Source organism: Bos indicus x Bos taurus, chromosome 2 (assembly GCF_003369695.1).
Source record: "Bos indicus x Bos taurus breed Angus x Brahman F1 hybrid chromosome 2, Bos_hybrid_MaternalHap_v2.0, whole genome shotgun sequence".
Taxonomy (NCBI): domain Eukaryota; kingdom Metazoa; phylum Chordata; class Mammalia; order Artiodactyla; family Bovidae; genus Bos; species Bos indicus x Bos taurus.
In genome coordinates this window covers 124,515,932-124,541,058 of record NC_040077.1, presented here as the reverse complement: position 1 = coordinate 124,541,058, position 25,127 = coordinate 124,515,932, and the positions used below count along the sequence as shown (strand labels likewise).

The 25,127-nt window shown below is 49.4% G+C and overlaps 1 protein-coding gene across 7 annotated transcripts; it reads left to right on the top strand.

The window, feature by feature from the left end:
* Positions 1–538: 538 nt before the first annotated feature.
* On the top strand, positions 539–22,896 carry RCC1 (regulator of chromosome condensation 1). 7 transcript variants are annotated; one of them, XM_027518660.1, is made up of 12 exons: positions 543–646; positions 6,099–6,249; positions 12,022–12,103; positions 12,624–12,731; positions 14,259–14,446; positions 14,624–14,803; positions 15,611–15,707; positions 15,808–15,930; positions 17,083–17,238; positions 17,501–17,620; positions 17,969–18,121; positions 19,274–22,896. In XM_027518660.1, exons 3-12 carry the CDS (start codon positions 12,031–12,033, stop codon positions 19,450–19,452), a joined length of 1,377 nt encoding a protein of 458 aa, XP_027374461.1. In that variant the 5' UTR covers positions 543–646; positions 6,099–6,249; positions 12,022–12,030; the 3' UTR covers positions 19,453–22,896. The 7 variants fall into 7 exon arrangements, with proteins under 7 accessions (XP_027374516.1, XP_027374461.1, XP_027374491.1 ...); XM_027518698.1 differs by having other exon boundaries at positions 567–646; positions 12,624–12,689; positions 19,274–20,891; XM_027518669.1 differs by lacking the exon at positions 543–646 and adding an exon at positions 1,102–1,187.
* The last annotated feature ends 2,231 nt before the right edge of the window (positions 22,897–25,127 follow it).

Here is a 25,127-nt window from a genome sequence, read left to right as displayed (position 1 = left end):
GGTCTCGTTAGACGAAACCGCTAAGTCCCTCCCACGGCACCCTCTGCCCCCAGTCAGACTCGGGCTGTTTCCCCAACCCACCAGAGGCTCTTATCGCTCTCTGTCCTCGTAAGGATGCTTCTCCTAGGATGCCCTACCCTCTTGGGCTTAACCTGGAAAGCCTTCCCTAAGTCCCGGCTGAGCTATATAACCCTGTGCTTACCCTTGTCACAACAGCCCTTGTCACAGCCTTGAGTAGTTGTTGATAGTCTGACTTCTCATCTTTCTCTGACGGAAAGCCCCTTGAGAGCAGGGACGATCAGTGTCTCTTTTATCCGTACAGTCCCTTCCATACCATATTTTTTCCCCAGGCAAACCCTGATTTCAAGCAGTCTTTCTGGTTGTCAGTTCACTCGTTCCAATTTAGGGCCTTCAAAACACACACCCGTTCTGTAACCCCGAGCCGGGGCGGAAAGAGCCTGGTGGCGAGCGCCTTAGCCGGATCGCGCCACCGGCACCTCCCGGGGCGGCCGCCAGGGGGCGCCGGGCTCTTTGTTTTCTTTTCTGGCCCGGGGTCGGGGCCGGAGGCCTGCAGAGCGCATGCTCTGGGGCAGTTCGCGGCCGGGCCGGCGAGCGGAGGAGTTCCTTGTGGCGGACCTGCAGCGAGGTAGGTCGCGCCAGTCACGCACGGAGGGTCTGGGCGGAGGGCGGTGCGTGGGGCGGGCACAGCCCGGGGGCGCCCGCGGGCGGCGATGGGCCGGGGCCGTTGCCCGCGCGCGTCCGTGTGGCGCGGCGCCGGCCCCACGTGAAGCCAGCGCGGCTGGGAGGCGCGGGTGCGGGCGCTCGGGTCTGCGGCCCCGCGGGGCGCCCGGGAGCCAGCCCGCCCGCCCGGGCCCCGCCTCGCCGAGCGAGGGCCGCGCGGCCCCTCCGCCGCCGCGTCTCGCACGCCCGGCCCGCGCCGCCCGCGGGGGCGGGAGATTCAAACGGCCCGAGCGCGGCCGGCCGGGGTTTTGCGCGCGGCCGCGGTGACCTCGGCGCCCGCGGTGCGTAGAGCCGCGCGCCTCCCGGACCGGGGCGGCCGCCCCGGCGGTGCCGCGTTTCCGGAGCGGGAAAGTGATTTTAAAAAGTCCAGCACTGGTTTGGAGAATGCGGTTTGCGGAGTGGGGTGGGAATCCCGCCCGGCAAGGGTCGGATCGAGGAGCTCGAGGGTAGGCTGCCGAGGGTCGGCTGCCGAGGGTCTGCGTAGGGAGCGAAATCTCAGCGTCAACAGGCACCGCCACGACTGTTGACCGGTGGGAGAGGTGTGCCGGGAACTCCGCATCAACTCGTCTGTCAGCAGATTAATCGCTGGCGGTCTCCTCCGTGCCGCGCGTGCAGGGCTGGGGGAAATGGTGAAAGGGCCCCGGGTGGCCGTGATGGAGCTCCCTGCCTCCCCTGGGGAGGCCCATGTGATCCCCAAGGTGTGCCCATGGAGCCGCGGCGCTCGCTGCTCCTCGTGGATATTAACTAAGGTGCTCCAAGTGTGACTTGAGTGCCTATAGCAGAAGTCGAGTGTAGGGAGTGTGGATGGGGAACTCGGACTTGACGCAAGCCTGGGCAGGAGGATGAGTGATGACTTTCCAGCCGAGGTGACTCTTGGCCAGGGTTTTGAAAGAACAGAGAAGTTATTCAGGCGGACCGAGGGTGGAGGGCTTCTGGCGATCCAGGCAGGGAACACAGCACGTGCAAACGCAGGAAGGTGTGGGTGAGTGTTGTCATCAGAGCTACCACGGTGTTTGTCTGGCGCACAGGGTACCAGGAGAGGAAGAGCAATATGATCGAGCAGGGGCTGGGTCTCCAAAGGTCTGGAGTGCAAGCGCTGGGTGGGGCGGAGAAGGCAGCGACGGTTTTACCCAAGAAGGGCATCAGAGTGGAGTCTGGAAAGGTAAACTAGGAGTTCTCCATGCTCTTGTTGGGAAGCCATCCCAAGAGCAGGAATCCTGTTCAGCTTTGCAGCTGCCTAGTTGGCTACCCCTGGGCCATCCACCTAATCCCCCTGGGCCTGGTCCTTACCTGTAAGATGAAGATAAGAGAGTTACTAATATCCTGTAAAGCTGTGGTTCTAACACCTGGGGTAAGGTGTAGCCTCATTCTGCTGGGGAAAATAAATGCACTTAAGCCTAGGCTCCCCTCTGTATTTTTGGGCTTCCCTGGTAGCTCCGTTGGTTAAGAATCTGCCTGCGATGGAGGAGACCCAGGTTTGATCCCTGGATGGGCAAGATCCCCTGGAGAAGGAAATGGCAACCCACTCCAGTATTCTTGCCTGGAAAATCCCATGGACAGAGGAGTCCAGCAGGCTACAGTCCATGGGGTCACCAAGAGTCGGACACGACTTAGCGACTTAAACTACCACCACCCCTTCTGTAGTGAAGGGGGATCCTGGTAAGGAGCCCTTGGGTGAGGTCTACCAGCTCAGTGACTGACATCAGGCAGGAAGGACTTGCTCCCCCAGTGTTTGTTGACAGACAGAGCCTCTCTCGTCCCTTCCCTCCCAGGGGACTTCCCTCACAAAGAGATTCTTCAGCCCTTGCATCTGTCTGGCAAGTGTTTGCCTCCTGACATTGGGGTGGCTGGGTGGGGACAGCTGCTGGGGTGGGAGAGGGCGCCGTCTCCTTTTGCAGAGATGAGGTCACAAAGGGTCACAGCAGGAACACAGGGGCCCTGGTAGACTGTCTAGTCTACCAAATGAAAAAACAGGCCTAGGGAGAAGTGGGGATGGGGGATGCTCTGGTCCTGGTGGGGAGTGGTCAGCAGACCTGGGCTGTCATCCCACTTCTGTGTGGCCTGGGCCCCCTTCCCCAGAGCCTTCACTTTCATATCTGTAAATACCAGAATGATCACACCTGTGAGGGCAGGGTGTGAGTATTCCAGGATTGACTGGCACATGTTGTTGTTCAGTCGCTAAGTCATGTCCGACTCTGTAACCCCATGGATTGCAGCATGCCAGGCTCCTCTGTCCTCTGCCATCTCCCAGAGGTTGCTCACATTAATTTCCATTGTGTTGGTGTTGCTATCTAACCATCTCATCCTCTGGTGCCCCCTTCTCCTTTTGCCTTCAATCTTTCCCCAACATCAGAGTCTTTTCCAATGAGCCGGTTCTTTGCATCGGGTGCCCAAAGTATTGGAGCTTCAGCTTCAGCATCAGTCCTTCCAATGAATATTCAGGGTTGATCTCCTTTAGAATTGACTGGTTTGGTCTCCTTGCAGTCCACAGGACTCTGGAGGGTCTTTTTCAGCACCATAATTGGAAAGCATCAGTTCTTCACCTTCAGTTCAATTCAGTTCAGTTCAGCCACTCAGTCGTGTCCGACTCTTCTCGACCCCATGAATCACAGCATGCCAGGCCTCCCTGTCCATCACCAACTCCTGGATTTCACTCAGACTCACGTCCATTGAGTCAGTGATGCCATCCAGCCATCTCATCCTCTGTCGTCCCCTTCTCCTCCTGCCCCCAATCCCTCCCAGCATCAGAGTCTTTTCCACTGAGTCAACTCTTCTCATGAGGTGGCCAAAGTACTGGAGTTTCAGCTTCAGCATCATTCCCTCCAAAGAAATCCCAGGGCTGATCTCCTTCAGAATGGACTAGTTGGATCTCCTTGCAGTCCAAGGGACTCTCAAGAGTCTTCTCCAATACCACAGTTCAAAAGCATCAATTCTTCGGTGCTCAGCCTTCTTTATAGTCCAACTCTCACATCCATACATGACCACTGGAAAAACCATAGCCTTGACTAGACGGACCTTTGTTGGCAAAGTAATGTCTCTGCTTTTGAATATGCTATCTAGGTTGGTCATAACTTTCCTTCCAAGGAGTAAGTGTCTTTTAATTTCATGGCTGCAGTCACCATCTGCGGTGATTTTGGAGCCCAGAAAAATAAAGTCTGACACTGTTTCCACTGTTTCCCCATCTATTTCCCATGAAGTGATGGGACTGGATGCCATGATCTTTGTTTTCTGAATGTTGAGCTTTAAGCCAACTTTTTCACTCTCCTCTTTCACTTTCATCAAGAGGCTTTTTAGTTCCTCTTCACTTTCTGCCATAAGGGTGGTGTCATCTGCATATCTGAGGTTATTGATATTTCTCCCAGAAATCTTGATTCCAGCTTGTGTTTCTTCCAGTCCAGCGTTTCTCATGATATACTCTGCATATAAGTTAAACAAGCACGGTGATAATATACAGCCTTGACATACTCCTTTTCCTATTTGGAACCAGTCTGTTGTTCCATGTCCAGTTCTAACTGTTGCTTCCTGACCTGCATACAGGTTTCTCAAGAGGCAGGTCAGGTGGTCTGGTATTCCCATCTCTTTCAGAATTTTCCACAGTTTATTGTGATCCACACAGTCAAAGGCTTTGGCATAGTCAATAAAGCAGAAATAGATGTTTTTCTGGAACTCTCTTGCTTTTTCCATGATCCAGCGGATGTTGGCAATTTGACCACTGGTTCCTCTGCCTTTTCTAAAACCAGCTTGAACATCAGGAAGTTCACGGTTCACCTATTGCTGAAGCCTGGCTTGGAGAATTTTGAGCATTACTTTACTAGCGTGTGAGATGAGTGCAATTGTGCGGTAGTTTGAGCATTCTTTGGCATTGCCTTTCTTTGGGATTGGAATGAAAACTGACCTTTTCCAGTCCTGTGGCCACTGCTGAGTTTTCCAGATTTGCTGGCATATTGAGTGCAGCACTTTCACAGCATCATCTTTCAGGATTTGGAAGAGCTCAACTGGAATTCCATCACCTCCACTAGCTTTGTTCGTAGTGATGCTTTCTAAGACCCACTTGACTTCACATTCTAGGATGTCTGGGTCTAGATGAGTGATCACATCATCATGATTATCTGGGTCGTGAAGATCTTTTTTGTACTGTTCTTCTGTGTATTCTTGCCACCTCTTCTTAATATCTTCAGCTTCTGTTAGGCCCATACCATTTCTGTCCTTTATTGAGCCCATCTTTGCATGAAATGTCCCCTTGGTATCTCTGATTTTCTTGAAGAGATCTCTAGTCTTTCCCATTCTGTTGTTTCCCTCTATTTCTTTGCATTGATCGCTGAGGAAGGCTTTCTTATCTCTTCTTGCTATTCTTTGGAACTCTGCATTCAGATGCTTATATCTTTCCTTTTCTCCTTTGCTTTTCACTTCTCTTCTTTTCACAGCTATTTGTAAGGCCTCCCCAGACAGCCATTTTGCTTTTTTGCATTTCTTTTCCATGGGGATGGTCTTGATCCCTGTCTCCTGTACAATGTCACAAACCTCATTCCATAGTTCATCAGGCACTCTATCTTCACCTTAGGAGACTGTTACTGGAAGTTGACTCTGTATCTGACTTATTGAGATTGTATCTCGCTCTTCTTCCAGACTGTGAACTCCTTGAAGATGGAAGCTGTGTTTGTCTACTGGGGAGTGAGGGGTGGGGACAAAGACTAAGACTTATACCCAGCCCAGACTCTCGATGTCTAGTTAAGAAAGCACACCCAGGGACTTCCCTGGTGGTCCAGTGGTTAAGACACCACATGTCCACTGTAGAGGGCACAGGTTCAATCCCTGGTCAAGGAACTAAGAGAAATTAAAGAAAGAAATAAAACCAGAGTGGTTAGAGAGGAAGTCTGTCCAAAGGACTGATTTGTGCGGTAGAAAACATGCATGTGGGTCATGGGTGCAGGGCTCCACCTTTTAGAAGGTGCCTTCTCATCCCCCGCATTGCCTCCGGGATTGTTGATAGACACCGCAGTGCCTGGAGTCCTCCCTTTGAGAGACGAAGACTCTCAAGTTCAAAGGGGACTCAGGTGGGCTGGACTTAAAAGCTGGTGCGCTCTGTACCTCGGCACGGAGCTGTGCTTGTGGTCCTTCCACACGTGCTTCAGCAGATCTGTCGCCCACCTGGCCCACTCTCCCAGGCCCTCACTGCTTCCGTGTCTCCCCTTTGCTCTCACCCACCATCTTGTCCCTTTCAGCAGGCTCCCACCCTCTGCTCCTTGCCTTTGGCCAGGTTCATAGGAGATCCTGGGGAGCCCTGTCCAGGCTGCCTCGATCACTGCCTGGATCATGACCTGCCATTAGCCAACTGTTCTTTTGCTTTTAATTTTCAGGTATACCTGGATTCCATTCCTGGCTCTCTTTTCCAGCTGTGCCAACTTAAGCAAGTAAATCTACTTCTCTGCGCCCCAGTTCCCTCAGCTGTTAAATAAGAGTGACAGAGCCCTCTTCAGCTTGTTGTGAGAAGTTAAAGGTTGTTAGAAGGTAGGTATGGCCAGTGCCCCAAAGAGACTCACCTGAAGGGGCAGACTGGTTAAATAATTAGGATCCAAAGTCTGTCCTAATTTCTTGGAGAGAATGATTCCTTTAGGATTGAGAGAGGGATCCGAGGTAGTGTACCAATGGAGGCAACTTTGAGTAGAAGTTCTTGCAGTAGGATAGGGCTGGGGTGGGATGGAGACGCACTGGTATGGAGAGAAGAGTAAGCAGTCTAAGACTGTGAGAAGGGAGGGTGTGACAGATAAGATGAGCCCAGAAGTTGTGTCAGTACCAAACCCTGGAGGTCTTTTTAAAAAGATCATGAATGGTAGAATCATTTTTTTTCTTTTTGGTTAATGATCCATGACACCGAATACCTCCTATAGCCTTTGTTTTTCTGTCTCCACTCCAGGCCTTTCCCATAGCTCAACCCAACAGCAGCACCAATGTGCGGATACCATTCTGTTTTGTTTTGTTTTGTTTTTCACTTAACTTCTTGTTGTGAGTACTTTTCCAAGCTCCTTCTCAGTCTCCCTCCCCAGCAGAGCTGACGGCTGCAGGTCATTCTGATGAGCTGATGGGGAAATATGCCTTTGGCGGGACAGGGCCCCAGATCCAGTGAACCAGTGCCAACCTGGCCAAGGGTTATGAGCTGTTTACTGGAAAAAGTGGGTCCCTGGTGTGTCCCACACTCCTTAACCCATCCAGCTCTGCCACCTTAACATCCCTTCTTGATCGGTTCCTGCACACTTCACACTTGACAAAAACCTCTCAGTCTCTCCGCCCTGTTTGTCCCCCAGTCTTCTCAGTAACTGGAAGTCTACCATCTACCTAGTCACTTAAGCCAAAGGCTAGGAGTCCTTGTGTTGGACTAAGTTCATAGGGGGATCAAAGGGGCCCTGCCCAGGATCCCCTGGATTTTTTAGGATGAAATAGTCATTCTGGGTTCCTCCCCCACCCTCATTCCCTACATCTAATCCACTGGCAAAGCAAGCCTGTTTCCTAAATTGTGTATTTTTATTTGTTGCCTCAGACCAAATCATGTCACCAACTTCTCTCATTTGGATGCTTGCAATCGCTTCCTCTTCCAGTCCCTTCCAGAACAATCGTTAATAAGACAGTCTTCTTAACGCTTGTCTGTTTTCCCTACTAGGCCTTGTACGACCCGGCCCCTGCTCCCCTTGTGCCTCTGATCCATCACTGTCCAGCTGCAGCCCTGCTGGTCTCCCCAGGTTCCTGAGCACATCTCATGCTTTTGTCCAGGCCTTCCCCTGCTGGCTTTCTGTGCCTAGTATTTCAAGTCTTAGCCCAGATGTCACCTATCTGACCTATATCTCCTCTCCTATCCCAGTTACTCTCTTTTTTTTTTTTATTGTGATAAACAATTCATAACATAAAATTTACCATTGTAGCCATTTTTAACTGTATATGGTTCAGTGGCATTAAATCCATCTACACTGTTGTGTCCCTGGAATATTCCTACTATATCACCTTGCCTGTTGAGCAGACCACACTGTCTGTAATAACACTCTCTCTGCGTGCGTATGTGTTTCTGTCTGTAAGCTCCATGAGAGCAGGCGGAGGGTTAGTTGTCTTCTTCCTTGCTACGCCTGGTCCAGAGCCAAGCAGTGGTAATAAGCATTCATGGCAGTATTGGGTCCATGCTGCTAGGTACCGTGTGCTTGGCACTGCAAAACCCTTCGCAGACATTTCATTCCATCTGGACAGCAGCCCTCGAAGTGGTCATTGCATCCCTTTCCATGAGGATACACACAGCTCAGAGAGGCCAAACATGGTTGCACAAGCAGGGTTGAGCAAACCACGGCTCTATCCCTGATGCGAAGAGCTGACTCATTGGAAAAGACCCTGATGCTAGGAAAGATTGAAGGCAGGAAAAGGGGATGACAGAGGATGAGATGGTTGGATGGCATCACTGACTCGATGGACATGAGTTTGAGTAAGCTCTGGGAGTTGGTGATGAACAGGGAAGCCTGGCGTGCTGCCGTCCATGCGGTCACAAAGAGTTGGACACGACTGCGCAACTGAACTGAACTGAGTCAGTGATGCTGTCTAACCATCTCATCCTCTGCCGCCCCCTTCTCCTTTTACCTTCAGTCTTTCCCAGCATCAGGGGAAAGCAACTGAACTGATCCCAGTGAAGGTGCATTTCTAGTGTGGGAAGAGGGGTCTCAAAGAGGCTGGTTGGAGGGGAGGAGTTGCCACCCTGGGAGAATAAAAGTTGGGTGAAACATAGAACTGCCACCTCAACAAAGTCAAAACTGGGCCAGTCTCAGCCTGTAGAAGCTCAGCCTGCAGAGGCTCAGTCCACACAGCCGTGGGGCATTCTAGGCCTTTGGCTGCTTCCTTGTCTTCGGCACTTTGTTCTCCTCCCCCAGGTCAGCCAGCAGAAATGTGCCTGGAGGTTCCAGGCCGTTGACCTCATGTTCATATACCGTGGAACGTGGAACGGGGAGCTGGAGAGGCTCCAGAGAAGGGTTCTTAGAATTCTCTTGCCATTTATAGCCTTGGTTAAAGTCTCCATCCCTTTTCTATAAAATGGAGGAGAGGTGGTTAGATTAGATTAGCTGTGCCTAAGCACTATCTGGAACAGACCCTAGATGTTTAAACACTAGCATTGATTTATTGAGCCCTTGCTGCTAAGTCACTTCTGTCGTGTCCGACTCTGTGCGACCCCATAGACGGAAGCCCATCAAGCTCCCCCGTCCCTGGTATTCTCCAGGCAAGAACACTGGAGTGGGTTGCCATTTCCTCCTCCAATGCATGAAAGTGAAAAGTGAAAGGGAAGTTGTTCAGTCATGTCCGACTCTTAGCGACCCCATGGACTACAGCCTACCAGACTCCATCCAAGGGATTTTCCAGGCAAGAGTACTGGAGTGGGGTGCCATTGCCTTCTCCGATTGAGCCCTTACCCTACTCTGTAATTGTATGTGTGCATGCTAAGTCACTTCAGTCATGTCTGACTCTTTGCGACCCTATGGACTGTAGCCCGCCAGGCTCCTCTGTCCATGGGACTCTCCAGATCAGAATACTGGAGTGGGTTGCCACGCCGTCCTCCAGGTGATCTTCCTGACCCAGAGATCGAACCACCCTGTAATTACTTTTACAGTATTAGCTCATTTAGTCATAGTCATAACAATGTGTAGGTACTATTGTTGTTCAGTTGCTCAGTCATGTCTCTTTGCAGCCCCATGGCCTGCAGCACGCCAGGCTCCTCTGTCCTCCACTCTCGGAATTTGCTGAAATTCATGTCCGTTGAGTCAGTGACACCACCCTTACGGCAGAAAGCAAAGAAGAACTAAAGAGCCTCTTGATGAAAGTGAAAGAGGAGAGTGAAAAAGTTGGCTTAAAGCTCAACATTGAGAAAAACTAAGATCATGGCATCTGGTCCCATCACTTCATGGCAAATAGATGTGGAAACAGTGGCAGACTTTATTTTGGGGGGCTCCAAAATCATTGCAGATGGTGACTGCAGCCATGAAATTAAAAGACGCTTACTCCTTGGAAGGAAAGTTATGACCAACCTAGACAGCATATTGAAAAGCAGAGACATTACTTTGTCAACAAAGGTCTGTCTAGTCAAGGCTATGGTTTTTCCAGTGGTCATGTATGCATGTGAGAGTTGGACTATAAAGAAAGCTGATCGCCGAAGAGTTGATGCTTTTGAACTGTGGTGTTAGAGAAGACTCTTGAGAGTCCCTTGGATTGCAAGGAGAGCCAGCCAGTCCATCCTAAAGGGAATCAGTCCTGAATATTCATTGGGAGGACTGATGTTGAAGCTGAAACTCTTAATACTTTGGCCACCTGATGCGAAGAGCTGACTCATTTGAAAAGACCCTGACACTGAGAAAGATTGTACGCTGGGAAAGATTGTACGCGGGAGAAGGGGATGACAGAGGGTGAAATGGTTGGTTGGATGGCATCACTGACTCGATGGACATGAGTTTGAGTAAGCTCCTGGAGGTGGTGATGGACAGAGAAGCCTGGCGTGCTGCAGTCCATGGGGTTGCAAAGAGTTGGACACAACTGAGCGACCGAACTGAACTGAGTCAGTGATGCTATCTAACCATCTCATCCTCTGCCGCCTCCTTCTCCTTTTACCTTTAATCTTTCCCAGCATCAGGGTCTTTTATTTCATGACAGCACTCACCATCCACAGCGATTTTGAGTAATTACTATCTCCATTTTACTGAGGAGAAAACTGAATGGTGAAGAGACTAAGTAACTTTGTCCAAGGTCAGACAGCCAGAAAGTAGCTGAGTACATAGCCTGGCTCCTCTTAACCACTACTTGCTCTACCGCTTTTGCATCTGGATAGCTGCAAATTGCCTGGGCCCTGGTGTCTGTTCCAGAGGGATCACAGAGTTTGGGAGCCTTAAGGCTTAGCTGTCTTTCATAACCTTAAAAACCAGGCTCAATAAAGATTTATTTCAGAAACTGCTTATGTGGAGGAAAAAGGGCTTTTGACCCAATTTGGGCTGGGTTGAAATTGAGACACTAGGGCAGAGTGTCTGTTCTCAGTGGCCTTGAGAAGGCAACAGCATTTAGCTGAAGCAAGGAGGCACTCAGCGCTGACGGCTCAGCTGGCTCAGCTGCCCTGGATCGTGCGAGCTGCCACAACCTTTCGTGTTGCCCAGAGGTGATTTCCTTTCCGCCTTTGTAACACCGGGGGTTGTATGCTAGTATGAGTTCATATACAGTGTTTATCTCTTGTTGGATGGGTTTAAAGGAAAGCCAGGTTCCTCCTAGGAGTGGTGGCATTTTGGATCAAAGAGCACAGATGGTTTTGTTTTTTAAATGTATTGAAATTTTGGCTATGCAGGGTTTTCATTACTGCTTACAGGCGTTCTCTAGTTGCAGTGAGTCTGGCCTACTCTGTTGCGCTGCATGGGCTTCCATTGCAGTGGCTTCTCTCGTGAGTGTGGGCTCTAGGGCATGCAGGCAGAGTAGTTGTGGTGCATGGGCTTAGTTGCCTCACAGCATGTGGAGTCTTCCCGGACCAGGGATTGAACCTGTGTCCCCTGCATTGGCAGGCAGATTCCTAACGACTGGACTGCGGTTGAGAAAGTGGTCTGGGTTGGTTTTATTTAATGAAAATAGCTGTGAGTGTGTTTGTGTGGTCTGATTATAACAGTAATGTATCACCAGAGTTACTATGGTTATGTTGGGATTGCAAGGAGTTGTGACGTTCATTGAATGTTCTTCAGTGTTTTAATTTTTTAATAATAAAATTTAAAAATACATGCTGTTTGTATCTTAGATTAAGATATAAAGAAAGAAGTAAAATTTGTCCGTAATCACATTTTCCAGAGGTTACCATTATTAATACTGAATGTATTTCCTTCCATATATTTTTATATGTGTATGCTTTTTCTTTTCCACAAGTAGGATGATGGCCTGTTTTTCAATCTGCTTATGTTACTTGGCAATGATTCAGTAAATAAATCTCTGAAAACATCACTTTCAGTGGCTTCGTACTGTTTTATCATCAGTATTCCACGTATTATTTAGCCAATCCCCTACTCCTAAGTACATGGGTTGCTCCATTTTTTGTTGTTTTTGTTTCTTAATGTTACGAAGAATACAGTAGAGAATATTAGTGGAACTTAATCTTTGGGTTTATTTATTATTTGGTTCTTCTCAGGTAAATTCCGAGAAGTGGAATTGCTAGGCATTTCTTTTCTTTTTTTTTAGGGTTTTTGATAAATATTGCCTGAATAGAGCCATTTCTGACATGGAGTCTTTGCCTGGGTTTTTCAGGACAAGAAGATGCCACCCAAGCGTATAGCTAAGAGAAGGTCTCCCCCAGAAGATGCCCTCCCCAAAAGCAAGAAGGTGAAGGGTAAGTTGGCCCTCAGTATGGGTGGCCTCTTGACATCCCCAGAATCTGGTACTGGGCTCCTTCCTCCCTGAGATTTGAAGCCAAGGGGCCAGGAAGTCCAGGAACTCCACCCAGCTGGAGGGTCTCCTGTAGCTCACTGATTCCCACCCTCTGGGAATGATAAAGGGGCAGAGACTTGCTTAAAAGCACTCAGATACAGGTGAAAAACTAGACCCTACGGCTTTGCCCTAGGCAGTAATGCCTAGTTAAGACCATTGACCTCCAGACTGGGTTCATGTCCTGGCTCTGCCACTTTCTAGCTGTATAGCTGTGGCAAATCACTAACCTCATTCATAAAACGGGCAACCTCACCGGGCTGCCATGAGGAAAATGAGCTCGTTTCCTGGTTAGCATTCGAGAGAAGTGCCTTTGGTCTCCTTTCTGCTCGGACCCTGGAGGGATTCAGGGAGGAGAGCCACCCCCAGTCTGGGAGGGTTGGGGGAGTGTGGACCCACACTCAGACAGTGTCTGTCTTTTGCAGACCCTCGTAACCAGGCAGTGAGGGCCGTTGCTTCCCGCCGTGTTCCAGGCGCCCGCTCCTGCCAAGGTGCCTGCGGGCTGTGCTCTCCTGTCCAGAAGGCCCGACCAGGTGGCTGCCTGCCCAGAGCGCCCTCTGCGCAGCCGCAGCAGTCCTGGCAGCCGTGGCCACACCCCCGGGGGGAGGGGCTGGACGCCATTGGCTGTCCGGGGCTCTGGCGGCCCCGCCCTTCGTTGGCCTGGCAGATGGCCCAGCACTGCACTCTGATTGGCGCGTACCTCTTGCGGTCTCTTACTCCTCCCTTTTCTCTTCAGCTGCATGTCTGCTCCTCAAAAGAAGTGGAGAGGGGGTCAGTGTGCCTATGTCCAGTGGTTAAGTCACAGCCTGAGGATGGAGACTAGAGACTGTGCTCTGACCATGTAGGCCTCCTTGATTTGGTTTCACCGCAAACTTTACTCGTTATTAGCTCTTATGACACTGTCTAAGGCTCTGTTCCAGAGAAGGCAATGGCACCCCACTCCAGTACTCTTGCCTGGAAAATCCCATGGACGGAGGAGCCTGGTGGGCTCCAGTCCATGGGGTCGCGAAGAGTCGGACACGACTGAGCGACTTCACTTTCACTTTTCACTTTCATGCATTGGAGAAGGAAATGGCAACCCACTCCAGTGTTCTTACCTGGACAATCCCAGGGACGGCGGAGCCTGATGGGCTGCCGTTATGGGGTCGCACAGAGTTGGACACGACTGAAGTGACTTAGCAGCAGCAGCAGCAAGGCTCTGTTCTCCTTTTCTATAAAATGGGAGCGTGAAATGGAAGGCCTATAGCATAATGTGGGGGGCTGCAAATCAATTTAACATTCGTAGAATAAGCAGTGTTAGATGTTATTATGCCCTCTCTGTTAGTTGGTTCCTGACCAAGAACAGCCAATCAGAAAAGCTATCTTGTGCCCCACTTCTCCTCCCCACCTGAATTTTTTTCTCTATATCAAGTATATTATTGCCATTTCCTTCCACTCACATTAATAATGCGCTTAGGTGGGCACTTTGCTGGTAGTCCAGTGGCTAAGACTCTGCTCCTAGTGAAGGGAGCCAGCATTCCATTCCTGATCAGGGAACTAGATCCCACGGGCCACAACTAAGGAGCCTGCATGTTGCACTGGGACTGAGCATAGCCAAATAAATAAATACAGATTAAAGAATATGTGGAGTTTTTTGGGTTTTAATTTAAAATTAAAATTCTTTTTATGTGAGTCATATTTTAAAGTTTTCATTGAATTTGTTTCAGTATTGCTTGTTTTGTGTTTTGGTTTTTTGGGTATGAGGCATGTTGGATCTTAGTTCCCCCTCCAAGGATTGAACCTATGCACACCTCTATTGGAAGGCAAAGTCTTAACCACTGGACCACCAGGGAAGTCCCTAATGTGCTCAGTTTTTAATCTTCACAAACATTCGATGAGATAGGTACTTCTCTTACCCTCGTTTCACAGATGAGGACGCTTAGGCTTGGAGAGGTCTAACTAATGTTCTGTGGCAGGGCACGGATTTGAACCCAGGTCTGTGTTATCCCACAGCCTGTGCAGCACCCTCTCCTCTCTCTTGTCATCCTGCACACTCAGGGGCTATCTTCTTTACCCCTCAGTCTCCCATAGGTCCCACGGCACAGAACCAGGTGTGGTGCTGACACTGGGCCAGGGCGACGTGGGCCAGCTGGGGCTGGGCGAGAATGTGATGGAGAGGAAGAAGCCAGCCCTAGTGTCCATTCCAGAAGACATCGTGCAGGCTGAGGCTGGGGGCATGCACACTGTGTGCCTAAGCAAAAGTGGCCAGGTAGGTCAGGGTGGCACCAGACGGGACAGGACCTGGGGCTGGGGGCCTTGGGGAAGGAGCTCTGAACCATATGCATTACTCTGTAGAGATGGAGCTGGCTAGATAAGCAGGGAGTGGCCTAGACAAGAAGATACTGAGAGGCCAGACCTCGCACTAACGGGGACATCCTCTGCACAGGTCTACTCCTTCGGCTGCAATGACGAGGGTGCTCTGGGAAGGGATACGTCAGTGGAGGGCTCAGAGATGGTCCCTGGGAAAGTGGACCTGCAAGAGAAGGTGGTACAGGTGTCAGCAGGAGACAGTCACACAGCAGCCCTCACCGAGGATGGCCGTGTCTTCCTCTGGGGCTCTTTCCGGGTAAGACTGGGTCTGGAGGATGGCTGTGGAGCTGGTGAGCAGAATTAAGTACAGCTGGTGGGGCCCCATCTCCATGCCCGTGTTGTACTTGTGGAGAGATTGAGACCCTGGGAAGGGCTTGGACCGGACCCAGGTTTCTGGTTCTTCATCAGGCCTGTGCACACTACTGACTGTTGCTGTGAATCTGATGTTATGTTGTGTGTCATGGAAAAGGAGTGGCTCAGGGATACCTTTGGTCTTCGGCTGAGCCAAGAAGCCTGCTGACACATCTCCTCCCTTTTAACCTTCCTCCTCCGCTTCCCAGTCTCCTTCCACACTTCTCAGAAGCATATTTCAGAATTTTCAAGACAGGAGAGTGTGGTTTAAACAGCAGATTCAGCATTAAAATTGTTTTGGTACTTTGTTATTCAATTTATTTTGAAATGTCAGAAATAAAGGAATCTGATATTTCCTCATTGGAGCTCTTTTAACACATTTTAATGGAGAATTTCAAACATGTAAGAGTAATCAGAATGCTATTTTGAACTCTTATTTACTTGCCTGAACAATTATCAGCTTATGACCAAACTTGTTTGATTTTCACTCCCTTCCATTCCCCAACTCCTTTGTTATATTTTAATGCAAATCACAGACCACTGATTTCACTCATGAGTATTTCACTGTGTGGCCTGGCTCCTGTCTACCTCTCCATGCTCACCTGGCACCAGTGCCCTTCACCACACACCTCTGGGGGGTGTCTGCAAAGCTGGATCTGGCTGGTATGAGACAGGCAGGGCTGGCTGAAAACTGACCCGCCCTCCCCTCCAGGACAATAACGGTGTGATCGGGCTCTTGGAACCCATGAAAAAGAGCATGGTGCCCGTGCAGGTGCAGCTGAGTGTGCCCGTGGTGAAGGTGGCCTCGGGTGAGTCTGGCATCTTGCTCTGGGCAGGAGGTGGAGAACCTTTTGCTGGGTTGGGCCTTACAGACAAGCCCTGCATCTCCTGCTTTCCTCTCACCCTCAGGAAATGACCACTTGGTGATGCTGACAGTTGATGGCGACCTCTATACTTTGGGCTCCGGGGAGCAGGGCCAACTGGGCCGCGTACCTGAATTATTTGCCAATCGTGGTGGCCGTCAGGGCCTTGGTAGGTGTTTGTTTGTTTTTCATTTATTTTTGTCTGTGCTAGGTCTTAATTGCTGCATGGGCTTTTCTCTAGTTGTGGCAAGTGGGGGTTACTCTCTAGTCAACTTCTCATTACAGTGGCTTCTCTTGTTGCGGAGCACAGAGTCTAGGGCACACAGGCTTCAGTAATCATAGCTCATGGGCTCAGTAGTTGTGGCTCCCAGGCTCTCGAGCACAGGCTCAGTAGTTTTGGCTCATGAGCTTACGGCATGTGGGATCTTCTGGGATCAGGGATTGAACCCAAGCTTCCTGCACTGGCAGGCAGATTCGTTACCACTGAGCCACCAGGGAAGCCCCTTGGTAGGTGTTTTGCTGATTTAGTTTCAGTTTATGTTCAAAGGATTCGTTAACAAAAGAAACCACTCATCACACACAAACAAGATGTTGTTGGTTTCACCTGTGCATCACAAGATTTCGTCTGACCTCAGGGCGTTGGCCAGACCTCCAGGGGCTTAAGAAATTCCAAGACCCACTCCCTTTTTTAAGCGCCACTGGACTTACTGGTAACAATTGGTGTGTTCACAAGTAGGCATATAGTCCAAGCAGGGTCCAGGCAAGGTCAGATGTCAGTCAGAGGCCTGCTCCCCTACTTCTGAAGCCCGAACACGACTACCTCCATTTTAATTTCCCTTAAAGTAGGTAGCTTAGGTTCCTCTGGTGGGGCAAGTTGGCAAGCCATCCCCTGCTGAAGGTCAAAGGCAGAAGGGATTCTCTTGTGTTCAGGCTTGCATCGGGTGGACCTGCAGTGATAGTTGAGGAATCCCCAGACTACCTCAGAGTTGAATCTTGGCTCTACCCCTTACTGGCCGTGGGCCCCCAGACACAGTTTCCCTATCTCTAAACTACCTGCCTCACTGGGTTGTTGTGAAGTGCACAGAGTTCATATAGAAGGCTGTCTGACAGCGTAAGTCCCATATAAATGTTACCTCTATGGCTGTGGGGGTCTGAGTGAGGCACCTGGCCTCTGTTGGCCTCAGTTTCCTCTTCTGTATTCTACAGAGAAGAGTCCCTGCTTAGGCTCCCTGTGAGGGCTTCAGCAGTAAAGGAGACACAGTGGGGCAGAGGGGAGAGGCCATGTGTGTGCCACTGACCCTGACCTTCTCTCTGCCTGCAGAACGACTCCTGGTCCCCAAGTGTGTGATGCTGAAATCCAGGGGAAGCCGGGGCCATGTCAGGTTCCAGGATGCCTTCTGCGGTGCCTACTTTACCTTCGCCATCTCCTCCGAGGGCCATGTATATGGCTTTGGCCTCTCCAACTACCATCAACTTGGTGGGTCCCAGAGTGACTTGGGTTGCAATCCCGCCTCCACCACTCACTCATTGTGTCCCCTCCGTGTGGGGGTCACCTAACCGCTCAGAGCCTCAGTTGTTTTGAGTATTTATTTATGTATTTTTGGTTGTGCTGGGTCTTTGTTGCTGCACTGCAGCTTTCTCTAGTTGTGATGAGCGGATGTGATGAGGGAAGGGATAAAGAAGGCAATTCCTTGGACAGTGTCACCCCTGACAGCCCCATCCTGGCCTTTCCCCCCCAGGAACCCAAGGCACAGAATCCTGTTTTGTACCTCAGAACCTAACATCCTTCAAGAACTCCACCAAGTCCTGGGTGGGCTTCTCTGGGGGCCAGCACCATACTGTCTGCATGGATTCAGAAGGTAGGGGGTCTAGACCTCTCTCTGGGGTGAGGGTAGAGTGTTCCCTGGGCACAGGTCTGGGCCCACTCCGTAAACAACAGTGCTTGGAACCTGGGCCTGCTCCATGGATTGGGCTAACTGTGGGTCCATGAGGGTCACCCCACCCACCAGCATCCTGGTGGTCTTCTACCTGGGAGTTAAGTGGGGCCTGTGGAGGTTCTTCCAGGCTTCCCTCCACACTGAAAGAGATGCTGCAGATCTCACCACCACCTTGGGATTGGGGGACCCGCTCCCATGGATATCAGTGCCCACCCGGCCTACCTGGATCATGCCGTCTGCTATTCTTCGTCTCTCTCCCTCCTCCCACAGGAAAAGCATACAGCCTGGGCCGGGCTGAGTATGGGCGGCTGGGCCTTGGGGAAGGTGCTGAGGAGAAGAGCGTACCCACCCTGATCCCCAGGCTGCCCACGGTCTCCTCAGTGGCTTGTGGAGCTTCTGTGGGGTATGCTGTGACCAAGGATGGTGAGTGGGACCGCCCACAGTCGGTCTGGTTGGGGTCTGGGGGTCATGATTCTTAGCAGAGTGCCTGGCAGGTTCCATTGTCCACCATTCTATGGAACTAAGATGTGGGAAGCAGTATTTGTGATGACGTTGTTTTTGTCCTGATAGAAGTTCTGGCTTCGATGACATAAAGTGGGTAAACACATTATTAAAATTATTTTAATGTGTTGGAGCCAAGGGGATATATTAATTACTGAGGCCCAGATAGGCAAGGCTTCCTGGGTGGCTCAGTGGTAAAGAATCTACCTGCCAGTGCAAGAGATACAGGAGTTGTGGGTTCGATCCCTGAGTCGGGAAGATCCCCTGGAGAAGGAAATGGCAATGCACTCCAGTATTCTTGCCTGGAAATTCCCATGGACAGAGGAGCCTGGTGGTCACAGTCCATGGAGTCACGAAGAGTCAGGTACAACTGAACACACAGGCACCGACAGGCAGGACTGGAACCCAGGTCTCCAGACTCCTCACACAGGCACGCCTTTACATTTATATCTTGGTGACCCTTTTTTTATACAAACTAGTAACTGCCAGCTTCCCAGGGAGTTGTACTTAAAATATCATTAGGAGAAAGAAAGCTTAGTAGTTGGGGTCCTGGCAAGCACAGCAGAGGGGGGTGTGGACAAGTTGTTGCCAAAGCCTGAGGGAGCAGACTTGGAGGCCTTGAGAAAGCGGGCTGGCAGAGCTGCTGGATCCGGGACTGTCCAGAAGGAGTTCCTGGGGAAGTGGGGCTCGCTGCACCTTGAAGGTTTAGTCCTTAATGGTAAGGAAAGGAGAACGTCCAGAACAGTCTCACAGGCAGGTGGTTCAGGGAACGGAGGTGATGTAGGGGTTTGGGGAATGACCAGTCATTGTCAGGCCTTGAAAGGTCTGCCTGGGAGCAGGGAGAAGTCTTTGTCAATGCATAAGGGCTGTGGTCTCTGGTTGACAAAGCTCTTTTTTGTCCATCATCTCCTTGCCTCCTCCCAGCTTCTCTGAACTCCCCGGAGGCTGGGACATTGCCAGGCTGCCTCAGGCCAAGCCCAGAAGGCACCCTCAAGTGCCAGGCTTCTCATTCTGCGGAAGAAAGCTGGGGCTGGGGATCCTCAAGACAGCTGCCCCTGTTTCTTTCCCCTATAGGTCGTGTTTTCGCCTGGGGCATGGGCACCAACTACCAACTGGGCACGGGACAGGACGAAGATGCCTGGAGCCCCGTGGAGATGACAGGCAAACAGCTGGAGAACCGGGTGGTCTTAACTGTGTCCAGCGGGGGCCAGCACACAGTCTTACTAGTCAAGGACAAGGAACAGAGCTGGTGAAGCCTGTGAGGGCCTGGTTCCTGGCCCCCCCCCAACCTCCCTCTTGGAACAGGGAAGCCGTGACGACTGCGTGTTCCAGCAGGCCTCTCCCAGCCCCAAGTACTCTGTCACCTCCTGCCTTTTCCTCATCAGCAGAACAGAACCCTTCTCCCCTTTATGCCCCCCTCTTTTCTGGAATCATCCTGGGACCTACAGGATGAGGGTGGGATAGATGGAAGAGAGGGGAGGGGTTTTTATCAGAAAGAACATTGCTCACCCCACAGCCATATGGTCAGACCTTCCTGCTCATCCCTACTTCTATGGCACTGGCTGACCCTGGTTTTGCCTCTCCAAAACCAAAACTTCCTCCCCTGCGTGTTTGGTGCCCAGATAACGCTGAGAAGTCAGGCTCCATCAAGCCCCGCTCTAGTCCTGTGCCACTCTTCCCGTCCTTCACAACCCACAGGCGGACACACGGTACAGTCGTCAGACCCAGCTGTCATGGACCTATGCCTGGGGGAAACTGGAGAAGGGGAAGGCTACCCAGCCATGGGCAACCCCAAGCCAAATATTTGGCCCTGAACAGGTGCCCATGGGGCAAAAAGAAAAACAGGGCTCCTCTGTTTGATCAAGAAAAAAGCCAATCCACCTTTCTCCCAGAAGCACAAAGCATTCTGTCCTTCAGGCCTTGTCTGCAGTCTCCCCCATCCATCCTGCCTCACCTGCAGCCAAGGGCCTGAAATCTGGAAAGGCAGCTGTGCCTGCAGGGCAGGACTTGTGGGGAGAGGGGAAGGAGGGCTTTATAAACAAACTTAAAGCAATATTGAGAGTGAAGGGAGGGAGGGGAAGAGGGTTGGAGGGGTAGAGGCTGGTCTCCAGAAAGGGAAACAGCAGCATGTACAGTGGCAGAAAAAACAGGAAAGGGTTTTGATTTTTTTTTTAAATGTAAAGTATTTTGGAGGAGAGAGTGAAATCTTTTAACACTTTGAATAAATTTAGAGTTTTATAAAACAGGCCACTTATTTTCTACACACTCCCTGCTTTTTTAAGGGAGCACCTGCTGTGTTGGGAAGGGCAGAATGACCCCATGCCTGTAGACCTGGGGAAGACTAGGACTTCAGTGATGTCAAGAACTCCTGGTATGTGCCAGCTGTTCATTTTTTGTTATTTGTTGTTTTGTTTTTGTTTTTTTTTTTTTTGTATGAAACAGTGGCTGTTCTAGACAAATCAAAATGAGTTGATTGGTTTTTCTTAGGTATTTATGTTTCAAGAATCACTGGATTTTTAAAAAATTATATTGTACAGTATGTGAGACATGGGGTGGATCTTTTTAATATCCTAATTTGAAACCAAGATTTTTGAGTACAATACATCTCTAGAGATACTTAATCTAAGTTTAACGATGTATCATTTCAAAAGCTAGTGTAACTGATTAAACATGATTAACTGCACAATAACAACTTATGCATAATGGTGTAGATTTTCACAGGCATTTGAGCAACCAAGTCACATAAAGCTGACCTGTCCAGTATGGTGGTCAATAGCTACTTGTGGTTATTTAGATTTAATTTAAATTTGTAAAAATGTAAAATGAACTTCCTCAATTTTATTAGCCATATTGCAAGTCCTCAGTAGTCAAAAGCAGCTAGTGCCTATGGTTTGGGGGCTATGCAAATACAGAAATTTATAGAACATTTCTATAATTGCAGAAAGTCACAGTGGACAGTGCTAATATAGGAGGTCTAAATATGTACAGCAGGGAAGTTTTATTAGCGCCAGGAGGATTCTTGATGTCAGCTACTCTTGGAAAAATGAATATGATGTAAAGTAACTTAAAATGTTTTCTGTGATTGTTTTTTCCTCGAACTTTTAGTTTCAATGCAGGTCCTATCCTGATTAGAAATGGACTTCTAGAAGGGAAAAAAATCACAACTTTCGACTTTAATATTTTCACTGTAGAGAGGCACTGTGTGTCTGCTCTTCCTTCCCCTGCCCCCCAAAAAAGTCCATTTGGATTAGATTTATTGAAGCTTTCCCTTTTGACACAGCAGATTGAAAGTACTTTCTCCTTAAAAACAACTCTTGTGGATTGAGACTTAAATGGCCCAGGCACTGTACTGAGCACTTTGCATACAATAATAGCTCATTTCATCCTCACATCAGCCTTGTGAAGTCGGAACTGCTGTCCCTCAGGAAAATGTCCCTGGGAGTTCAAGTGACTAACTTGAGATCTAGCTGCCTTTCTTTTCCTTGTATTGTAGTGAAAGTCACTCAGTCGTGTCCGACTCTTTGGGACCCCGTAGGCTATACAGTCTGTGGAATTCTCCAGGCCAGAATACTGGAGTGGGTAGCCTTTCCCTTCTCCAGGGGATCTTCCCAACCCAGGGATTGAATCCAGGTTTCCCACATTGCAGGTGGATTCTTTATCTAGCTGAGCCACAAGGGAAGCCAAAGAGTACTAGAGTGGGTAGCCTATCCTTTCTCCATCAGATCTTCCCAACCCAGGAATTAAGCTGGGGTATCCTGCATTGCAGGTGGATTCTTTATCAACTGAGCTATCAGTGAAGCCCTGATATGTATTGTATGTAACAGTTATAAAGCTCTCTGTAGGTGCTTTATGTATATTAGAAAAGTATCAGGCACAAAGTAAAGGCTCCACAAGCCTTTGCTGTTACAACCGTTGCACATTTCAAAATTCCCTGTGGTTCATAATTGCCTTGTTTTTTCACTTGCTTACTTTTTTGGTATAAGTGTTGTTCAATAATTCAGTGTCATAGTCTATCAGAAGTATGAATCTCCTTTTTTACGTTCAAACGTGTCAAGTACTCTTAAGTTTTACCTTTTCCCCTATCCTCCTCCAACCTGGATTGACTACTGCAAAACAAATGTAATCACCACATATGGCTCAGCTGTAAATACTATTTACAATCATAATAATGTAGTACAATTAACAAATTGCAATCAGAAGACGGAAAAGTGTGTATGTCTGAGGGGACGTCCCTAAAATATCTGAAACAACAAATGAATAGAAATTATATTATTGAGGGCTTCCCTGGCGGCTCAGTGGTAAAGAACCTGTCTGCCAATGCAGGAGACACCGGTTTGATCCCTGTTGCTGGAAGATCCCTCGTACTGTAGAGCAACTAAGCCCCCGCCACAACTATCGAGCCTGTGCTCTAGAGTCCTGCGGCCCCAACTACTGAAGCCCTCGTGCCCTAGGGCCTGTGCTCCACAACAAGAGAAGCTACCACAGTGAGAAGCCTGTGCGCTACAACTAGAGCGTAGCCTCCACTCTCCACAACTGGAGAAAAGCCGGCACAGCAACGAAGACCCAGGACAGTCAAATTGTCTTAAAAGTATATTATTTAGAAATACACATATTTTAGGGAAAAGGTTGGGATAAGGGATAGGTAGGGTAAGGGACAGCTGTTTATTGTTTGACATAAAATTAATTTTTTTCCGGTGTCTCAGTTCAGTCGCTCAGTTGTGTCTGACTCTGCAACCACATGGACTGCAGCACCCCAGACTTCCCTGTCTATTACCAACCCCTGGAGCATGCTCAAATTCATGTCCATCGAGTCTGTGATGCCATCCAACCATCTCATCCTCTGTCCCCTTTTGCCTTCAAGCTTTCCTAGCATCAGAGACTTTTCCAATGAGTCATGTCTTCGCATCAGGTGCATCAGTCCTTGCAATGAATATTCAGGACTGATTTCCTTTAGGACTGACGGGTTTGATCTTGCAGTCCAAGGGACTCTTGAGAGTCTTCTCCAACACCACAGTTCAAAAGCATTGATTCTTCGGTGCTTAGCCTTATGGTCCAACTCTCAGATCCATACATGACTACTGGAAAAACCAGAGTTTTGACTATATGGACCTTTGTTGGTGAAATTAAGACACTTACTCCTTGGAAGAAAAGCTATGACCAACCTAGACAGCATATTAAAAAGCAGAGACATTACTTTGCCAACAAAGACGTCTAACATATCCCCGACATTCTTGTGGAAATTTGATTAGAAACAGCAAAGAAGGAATCCTGTCTGATAAAACTTACATTCTAAATTAAAAATAAATATGTAAAAATCTTCCACATGTAAAATGAAATTTAAAAATAGTAAGCAAAAAGCACAGGGGTTGGTAGATAGTGCTATTTATCAGTTATAATTCTAAGGCCTCCAACTGCCGTGTTGGAGGACTTATTAGAAGCCAGCATTAGGCCAAATGTTTTCCCAACTTGTCATTTTCTCCTCACAACAAACACAGTTTGGGACTTCGCTGGCAGGCCAGTGGTGAAGACAATTCCAATGCAGGGGGCATGGGTTTGATCCCTGGTCTGGGAATTGAGATGCCACATGCCACACTGCTTGGCCAAGCAAAACATGGCACAAGGTGAAGTGAAGTCACTCAGTTGTGTCCGACTCTTTGCGACCCCATGGACTGTAGCCTCCCAGGCTCCTCAGTCCGTGGGATTTTCCAGGCAGGAGTCCTGGAGTGGGTGCCTCAAGGTAAGCACTGCTCTTTGTTGTTGGTTAGTTGCTAACTCGAGTTCGACTCTTCGACCCTTTGGACTATAGCCCGCCAAGTTCCTCCTTCCGTGGTATTTCCCAGGCAAGAACACTGGAGAGGGTTGCCATTTCCTTCTCCAGGGGATCTTCCCCATATACAGATGGAACCTGTGTCTCCTGCACTGGTCAGTGGATTCTTTACCACTGAGCCGGCAGGGGAACCAAGTGCTACTGTTACCCAAAATAGTGAGGAGGGCTTGGATTTGGGCTCTATTTGTTCAAGTCTATAGTCAAAGCACCTAAAGACTACAGTACTGTGGAAGTGAATAGAAAAAAACTGGAAATTTGGCAACTTGTGATTGGATTTAAAGCTGGATCCACCAGAGCTTGACTTTGGGTCCAAACACCCCAAATTTGGGATTTATATACTGTCAAGGAAGGGCTCAAGTGGCCCATCAGCCCAGAAGGAGCCTCGGAAATGGATCCTCAAGCACTTGGAGTGACTTTCACACCTGGAGATAACAATTCTCATAGAAGTTTCACATTCTAGGAAATGGGTATTAAACTGAGGTGAAGGCCTGGGACACTCCCAGATTAGAAGTCAAATTGTCAGGATTATCTAGAAATGGTGTTTACTGAGGGCCTTCTGTGGCAGGTCACTGTTTTGGGACAGGTTAGAACTGGCGGTTTGGATTAGTGTAGAAGTGAGACGCCAGAAAGTGACAAGACTTGAAGACTGGTTTGAGATGACACAGTTGCCCCAATTTACACTCGCTGTAATTCTGCCCTCCCTGCTCCCCAGGGAATGATGGAAGACTCCCAGCGCAGCAGTCAACAGAAATCTCTTGCAAACTGGGAAATGCAGTGTGAAGGGGTGGCTGGAGCGGACCAGTTAGTAATTTGCCTGAGTGAGTGGAACTGAAACGTCCAGACTCCCAAAGGAGATCTTTTACTTGAAGGGGAAAAAAAAGTGCTTATATTTGCTTTTTTTTTTTAACAAGGAGCGTAAAATTCTGTAATTTTATCTGTACATGTGTGTTTAAATAGAAACCCGAGAAAGCTAGTCACCAGCTCCACCCACAGCCCAGGGCAGGGCAGGGTCTGACCCGCTCCCTCCCGCGGGCTCTAGTCTTGGGACCTGCCCGCCGGGAGCCGGAAAAACCCGGAGCGGCACGCGGGGGCGGTCCTGCG

Excerpts from the sequence above, each read along its gene's own strand:
- RCC1 (XM_027518690.1), top strand. The coding sequence starts at position 12,031 with ATGCCACCCAAGCGTATAGCTAAGAGAAGGTCTCCCCCAGAAGATGCC. Across the intron at positions 12,104-12,623 it reads CAAAAGCAAGAAGGTGAAGG|ACCCTCGTAACCAGGCAGTG; the intron begins GTAAGTTGGCCC and ends TGTCTTTTGCAG. Across the intron at positions 17,621-17,968 it reads TGTCTGCATGGATTCAGAAG|GAAAAGCATACAGCCTGGGC; the intron begins GTAGGGGGTCTA and ends CTCCTCCCACAG.